Genomic DNA, 7966 nt, shown 5'->3' on the forward strand with positions numbered 1-7966 from the left:
CGCTGAGGCGGAAGGATCACTGGAGCCCAGCAGGTCGAGGCTGCGGTGGCTGGGAGCAGCCACTGCACTCCAGTCTGGGCGACAGAGTTAGACTCCAACTCAAAAAAATAAAAAATAAAAAATAAAGATAGATCGTACAGACAGAATATAGAGTGAGATACTGGAGTTTCAAAGGTATTTGAAAGTCCAAGGCAGATGCAGATTGGTAGGTAAAGCAGAGGGAAAGGTGCCCTGAACTGAGGAACATGGGGTTGGATGGCCATTTAACTGGCAAGTGAAACTGTCCAGAATGATGGGTTTAGGGAGAAAGAAGACGTAACATCTTAAAAAAAAAAAAAGCTCTTGAAGAAAATGGGAAAATAAACCAGGAGCTTAATGAAAGACCCACGACTAAGACAAGAGAGGACAGGGACTGCCAGAGCAAGACAGCAGGAGCCTCATCCATTCTCTAAGTTCTCAAGGACCTTTGCTGGGTACTTCTAGCTGACTGGGTGTGAGTTACTGAGACCAGAAAGTCATGAAAATGGATTTTCTAAATGTATTCTATAATCTTTAAGCTTAATCTTTCATTTATTTAGTCTGAATATGAGGCTATACTATATATACTGCTCAAACATATACAATTTAATTATCTGTGAATATTCAGAACTAGAATGGGAGGGATTATAATCTCATTATTGCTATTTTTACCTTCAGGGAGTGAAGCAGTAAAACCAGACGGGCTTATTACCATAAGTCCGGGGCTCATGAGGGACTTCCCGCCACTGCTGGAATGCCTCAGGTACATGATTGACTGTACTTTCTCCTGAAAGATCTTGCCATCTAGAATAAAAAAATTTTTTGCGACAGCAAAATTTTTTAAAAGCATAAAACAAAAATATAACTTTGAAAGCAAATCATTTAAACAAATTTTGACAAAAAGATGTTTAAAGAGAGTAAATTACAGCATACTTATACTAATGCGCACTTGATACACAAGTACTTATTCAACTTCTTATTACAGGTTTTGCTGTTGACGATTATTTCTGGTCATGGTAACTTCTATTTCCTTTGAATTCCAACTGTACTAACATTTATTTTTATGATTTAACATTTAACTGTTCATTAACTGTTATTATAATCTCTTCAAGGAAACTGTTCATTCCTTGAGGAAAATTATATTTGTCTTATATTTGTATATATCCCCTTCAATGTTTAATACAACTTCTAAGCTAATACATCCAGCTCAATTTTCCTAAGCCTCCCACTTGTAAATTCAACTGCTTGATTTCTTAAATAAACCACAAATCTAAATCTAAGTCATCTTTCTGCCCCAAATTGACTCCTCCTGTTTTGTCTGCTGGTTAGTTTGGTAGAAGTACTCAGCCCCCACGTGGGAATCTGGAGCCACCTTAACGGCGACCTTTCCCTTATCCACTGCCAGTCAGTCACCAGGTTCTGTCGACTTTACTTCTTGCTTCTTGGACTCTTCTCATGCCTACCATAGTGCCATAATACAAGTTTTATCATCTCTCACCTGGATTATGTCACAGATTTCTAATGGTATCTTTGATAGATATCGTATCACTCTCAAATCCTCACAGCCACTAGCATTCTGTCTCTCTCAAGTCCACTCCTGCTTAAAACCTTCCAGTGGCTTTTTGCTACCTCCTTGCCACCATGGATAAAGCCCAAGCTTCTTGTTTATAGGCGTCTCCACTGTTTGTCCCCAGGCCCCTCCACAGCCTTATTTCTTACATTACATTTCAGCAACGCTGACTTCTCACAGTTCCCTGTCAAGCTGATTCCTTTGCCTAGAAGGTCCTTCTTTGATTACTCCTCATCCTTTAAAACTCAGAGCAGGCATCGTTTCCTCCAGGAAATACCCCACAGCCCTCACAAGCTCTAAGCTACTAGGATACAAAATGCTGACTTCTTTTTCACTGTGCTTTCCACACGATGTGGAGTAATTATCTGTTTATGCTTCTTTCCCTCAACTAGGCTGTAAGCCTCTCAGGGGAGGGGATCATATTTTTCTCCTCTTTGTAACGACCCCGCTCCCAGAATCTTTACCCACAGTACTTTATCCTCTAAATGTGCTGAGTCTAACACAAAGTCATGCTATCTCATCTCATTTGGACTTTTACTGCTACTCAATCATTTTATCCATTTATAACATTTTTTAAAATGGCCATTGTACAATCCATTTTTCATTCTAAATTCACAACTTGTCTTTCTTGTAGATACATTCTTGCTTTCTTATCACATTACATTTCCCTAGATCTTTAAAAACTCAGATGACCATTTCTCTTATGCCGACTCCTCTTCTTGTTCTCTCCTCTAAACAGTAACATTACCAGAACTGTAGTTGTTTCCTAGAGCACTCTCTCGGGCGTACATGCATGCACTTGTGCTCTCTTTCTCTTCCTTTCTCTCTCTCTCTCCCCCACCCCTTCCCTCCCTCTCTCCTCTTCTTTTCTCTCCCTCTTCCCCCTCCCTTTTCCACAGTGGGTTCATCATTTGCAGAGCTTCAACTCACTTCTAACCTCCCCCATGCTATAATCCTCATTTCCAATTGCCTGCTAGAAAACCACACCATGAGTAACTACAGAGCACCCGAAATACAACATGTATTATAAAACAAAAGTCACTGTCCTTTCCTTAACATCTCCAGCCTAACCTTCCCATTTCCCCATTTATCCCTCTTTTCTGATTCCACTGCTAATATGCCCAGAGTCTATTATGTTGTCACATAAAGGCTACTATTATTGGTCGTACTGCCCCTAATTTCTTATTCCTGAATTCTATTGGAATAATTTATGTACATCATATCCCTTTACTCAAAACAAACAAAATCCTTTCAATGACCTCTAACTAGAATACAAGTTCAAATTCTCAGTCTTACATTCTGGGACCTATTTAATATGACCTTAAAGGATAAAAATAAATAAATGATGGTCCTAAGTTATACTTATGGAATTATTTCTCAATATTCTTTATAGATCCTGTATACATAGGTAAAACTCACTCCTTTTTTGTCTCTGCATTTTCCCTCCCTTCAAAGTCATTCTATTTACCTAGAAAGCTAATTCTCCAGCCTACCCATCAAATTCTACTCAAATACTCACATCAGATATCACATAAACTACTAAAGTGGTCTGACAAAACCCTGTCTCCTCTGTAATCTCATTAATTCTTCTTTTGTATCTATTAGGTACTTATCAAATATTGTTTTTTCTTGTATATATATTGAGTATATATCTCCACTCTCCTCTTGGCATTTAGACCCCCCAAAGGCAGGGACCATGTCGACTCATTCTACAACTCGCTGCCCTGTCCCAACCCCAGTGTGTAATGAGGGCAATTTCTAGCACAGAGGCCATTCAAATATTGAAAAAGCAAGAATCAAGCGTCAAGAATAATATGAAAGTGGAGATAGTCAAGATCTAACAAAAATGATTATACCTACCTATGTGCAAAGAAAAGTAGAAGTTCGTGGGGTTGTGACAAACGTAAGTATTAGTAGGAGGGTGAACTGCTAAAAGGAAATTGAAGATAATTGTCAATAATTCCAAATCTGGAGGAGATCCAAGGACTTCTGCTATAATTTTCACAAATGATCTACAAACCTCTAGGGGCATGGATGTAAGCTGCCCCTCTTTGTGTTCCTGGAAAAAAACAAATCAAACTCTCTTGAGATTTAAAGAAATGTCAACTGAGATTTTTCATTTAAGCAAGATATTCATTTTAAGATAGAATTCTGTTGGCTCAATACTCTAGTCTAACCATATTTACTATGGCATTGCATTGCTATTTCTTAATTCAAGTGATCTTGTTACAAAAACTTCACTAAAACTGGTGACAACTTAAATCTAGTCCATTTATCTTAACTAACTGATGAAAGTTATATAAGAGCATTCCTGACTTGGAAGCCCAACTGCCTAGGCTGCATTCTGGCTCCTCCACTCACTAGCTGCGTGATCTCAGTAATGTAATTTAACATACCCATGCTTCGGTTTCTCTGTCTATAATAAAGGAATAATACTAGTGCTACTTCATAGGGTTGTTATGAGGATTAAATAACACAAATTCTTAGAACAGTGCCTCACATACAGTAAGCCCCGTATAAATGTTAGCTACTATTAGAGTTACATCACTACTACTACTTGTATAACTTTTTCTTCTTTTGCTACTACTGCTACCATCATAAGATCAGAAAACAAAATTTCTTACAGACAAAACTAGTTACATTAATATGATGTGCTCTGTTTCACAAAGTTCTTTCTAACAATAGTTCTCAAAGTGGCTATTTGACTAGTATACATCACACAGAAGGCTGGGCTTGGTGGCTCAGCCTGTCATCCCAGCATTTTGGGAGGCCAAGGCCAGTGGATTGCCTGAGCCCGCGGCTTCCAGACCAGGCAGGGCAACTTGGCGAGACATCATCTCTACAATAAATAAAAAAATTAGTCGGGTGTGGTAGCACGTGCCTGTAGTTCTGGCTACTTGGAAGTCTGAGGCAGAAGGATCGGCGGAGCCCAGCAGGTTGATGCTGGGGTGGCCATGAGCATGCCACTGCACTCCAGCCTGGGCAACAAAGTGAGACTACAACTCAAAAAAAACAACAACAAACAACAACAAAAACTGTACAGAAAATTTGTAAGTAGTATAATCATAACTCAAACTCAAGTCACTGAACTCTTTCTACTGCCTGGAATAATGAGACTTGGTAGAATGCCAAGTAATTACTAAAAATAAAGATGGATATAAATAAATTGTCTATATTCTCCAATTCCACCTCCCCAGTGGGTAGCAGCTGGCCTCTAGATCAAGGGTATGGGAGGTAAACTTCCTCATCTTCCCTCTCTCTCTCCAAATATATATCTCTACATCCACTCTTCTTCGTTTACTCTTGCAAATTGCTGAATTGGAGTACTTAATATGTAGTTGGTAATTCTGAAACAATTTAGTCTGACTACTTCAGATTTAAGAAGAGAATACTGAGTCTACAGAAGAATACACACAACTCCTTTGCCAAGATCTCAGAGCTGTCAAGTGGCCAAGGTAAGACAGGAACATATTTCTCTTGACTTCCAATTTCGAGCTATTTCTGCTACAACCATCTGCCTTTCTTCTAAATCATGCCCCTGTATCTTGCTAATTTTCCTGACTGCAACATCAGTTATTCATACCTAATGTCCATCCCAGCCTGTTTCTCCACTCTTGTCCTCTCCACTGACTCCTTATAAATAGTCCCTGATATATCCTATTTTATTTTTTAATCCCCTAATTTGACCTTTTATTAACATTGTTTCTGTCTTTGCTTTTGTTGCTGGACTTTTAAATAATCGTTTATTCTCACTACCTGCAATGATCCATCGCACATGCTGCCTGAAGTCCCTGAAATCTGGTTCTTGCCTTTGCTCTACTACTTAAATCGTGCAAGTCATTAAGAACGTCCAAGTCAATGACCCTTTCTCTCTCAACATTTTATCATTTACTTTTTACATCATTTGGCTCAAGGTATTGTCTCCTTCTGTGCATGTTTTCTAGCCCCTCCACGCCCCCCACTCCAGTCTCTGGCTTTCAGTTTACTGAGTTTCCTGATTCTTCTCGTATCTCTTCAGTTACTCTTTTTTTTGTTTGTTTTTTTTGAGTTGGATTCTCACTCTGTCGCCCAGACTGGAGTGCAGTGGCCGCTCCCGGCCACCGCAGCCTCGACCTGCTGGGCTCCGGTGATCCTTCCGCCTCAGCCTTCTGAGTAGCCGGAATTACAGGCACGCGCTACCACGCCCGGCTAATTTTTTGATTTATTGTAGAGATGAGGTCTCGCCTGACCAGGTGGGTCTCAAACCGCAGGCTCAGGCAATCCACTCACCTCAGCCTCCCAAAGGCGCGGGATTACAGGCTGAGCCACCAAGCCTGGCTCAGTTACTCTTTCTAAATTCTTTCTGTAGCTCCTTTTTCTTGCTTCACACCCTGAAAATGGTTATTTAATAAAGTGTAAACCTCAGGGCTCTATGCTTCTCTCACTACATTTGTCTATCTTGTGTTCATCTATTCCCATGGCTTCACTATTACAAGTGCCTCGTAGTCACTGTCACCGAACGTCCTGCTGTAATCTCAAACGTAGAACATACAGACTACAAAACTTGTATGTTTGCTTATTTTTTAAATAAAGCTATTGTTTTTCTGGTCTCCCAGCTTGAAAATTTACATTATATTGAATCTTCCTGAATCTCCATTTAAGCAGAACCAAACCCTATCAATTGTCTTTATAATCTTTTTCATATTTGTTTCCTACTTTTATACTCCCATTTTTATCACCTTAGTTCAGGTACTTTGTCCTGTACTCACAAACTAATGAAATTGCCTTGTATCCAATACACTATCAATTTATTAATCTTCCAGAAATGCCATAAAGAATCTGAGATATCTTAAAAGTAAAGACTAAGATAATTTTTTTTTCTTTTTTTTGAATTGGAGTCTCACTCTGTCCCCTAGACTGGAGTGCAGTGGCACACTCACAGCCACCCCAGTGTGGACCTGCTGGGCTCCAGCGATTCTTCCACCTCAGCCTTCCAAGTAGCTGGAACTACAGGCAGGTGCTATTACACCCAATTAAATTTTTCTTTATTGTAGAGATGAAGTCTCATCAAGTTGCCTGGGCTGGTCTCGAACCCGCAGGTTCAGGCAATCCACTCACCTCAGCCTCCCAAAGTGCTGGGATTACAGGCTGAGCCACTGAGCCCTGCAAGATCATTTCTTTATAAACTTTCCACAATACCCAACATAAAGCCATGCTTAATAAATAGCTGTTAATTTGATAAGTAGGCTCTTTGAATGAAGAAGGGTAAAGAAATATGCCTTTCAGGAAAAGGAATTTGTATGTGGCTTTTTCTAGCATTTTTATAAATAATATGGAAGTGAAAATATTACTAAAATCACCAAGTTTATAAATGTTACTTTTCTGACATTTAAAGACTAAACAAGAATATCACACCATTCTATAAACTTATTGAAAACTTGTCAATAAATTCCAAAATAGATATACAAAGGAACAAAATTAGAAGAAAACTGATGCCTTAATGATGCATAAAACATTTAGAAAGCAAGGGACATAAGAGATCACTGCACTGTATTCCTGACAACAGTCTAATGTACACAGGGACCGAGAGAGGCAATAAAATGTTTTTGTAATTTTAGAATTCATTCATTTAGCAAATATTTATTGGATGCTATGTGTGCCAAATATGGAGGTTAAAGTGTGATCAACAAAAAACTTATCTCTGCCCTTAGGAGACTTATAGATGGACATAACCCATAATCTCATAAACAACATAAACTATATGTGCACAGAGTGAGAGTAATTGTATAAAGGAGAAGAGACTAATTTAGGTAAACAGGTGAGGGAAGGCATCTCTCAGAAAGTGAGTTTGCAGCTGGTGCATGAAGGATAAGCAGGAGTTGGCCAAAGAAAAAGAATGGGATCAATAAACTTTCAGGCAAAAAGTTCCATGTACTCTGAGGTGGGAAAAAGTCTCACTTGTTTAAGGAAGGGAGAGAAAGTCAGGGAGGCTGAGTAACATGAGGCTGTAGTGGTAGCCAGATCATACAAGCCTTCTTATATACGTTGTCACAGATTTTGTATTTTAGCTCAATTACAGTGAGAAGCTCCTAGTGCCACTGAAGCAAAGGCACTAAAAAGACACTTATCTAATAAAGTGTAGCTTTTTATTGTACTTATCTGTGTTGATGAACTTCTAACAGATGTCTCAGGCATGAAAGAAAACAAAAACAAAAAACTTGGAAAATGGTATAACATACCAACCATGTGGATAAAAGAACATCTGTAAAGGGAGGAAAAAAATTTAAATAGAAGCCAAGCCACAGCACAGATGTTATAATGTAACTGATGAAGTCAGTGCCACTTTTTTTTTTCTTTTTTTTGAGTTGGAGTCTCACTCTGTCGCCGAGACTGGAGTGC

At 39.0% G+C, this 7966-nt stretch overlaps 1 protein-coding gene across 1 annotated transcript in view; it reads right to left on the reverse strand.

Annotated features, from left to right (window-relative positions):
• LYST (lysosomal trafficking regulator) overlaps window positions 1–7966 on the reverse strand; it is a 204510-nt gene that overhangs the window by 84900 nt on the left and 111644 nt on the right. The window contains exons 21-22 of the mRNA XM_008053632.2: window positions 3449–3647; window positions 691–822 (exon numbers count right to left, since the gene is read on the reverse strand). Coding sequence (XP_008051823.1) covers window positions 691–822; window positions 3449–3647 — 331 coding nt within the window. The remainder of the gene's footprint in view (window positions 1–690; window positions 823–3448; window positions 3648–7966) is intronic.

Source organism: Carlito syrichta, unplaced genomic scaffold, assembly GCF_000164805.1.
Source record: "Carlito syrichta isolate Samal-C Ts95f unplaced genomic scaffold, Tarsius_syrichta-2.0.1 Scaffold288337, whole genome shotgun sequence".
NCBI classification, from domain to species: domain Eukaryota; kingdom Metazoa; phylum Chordata; class Mammalia; order Primates; family Tarsiidae; genus Carlito; species Carlito syrichta.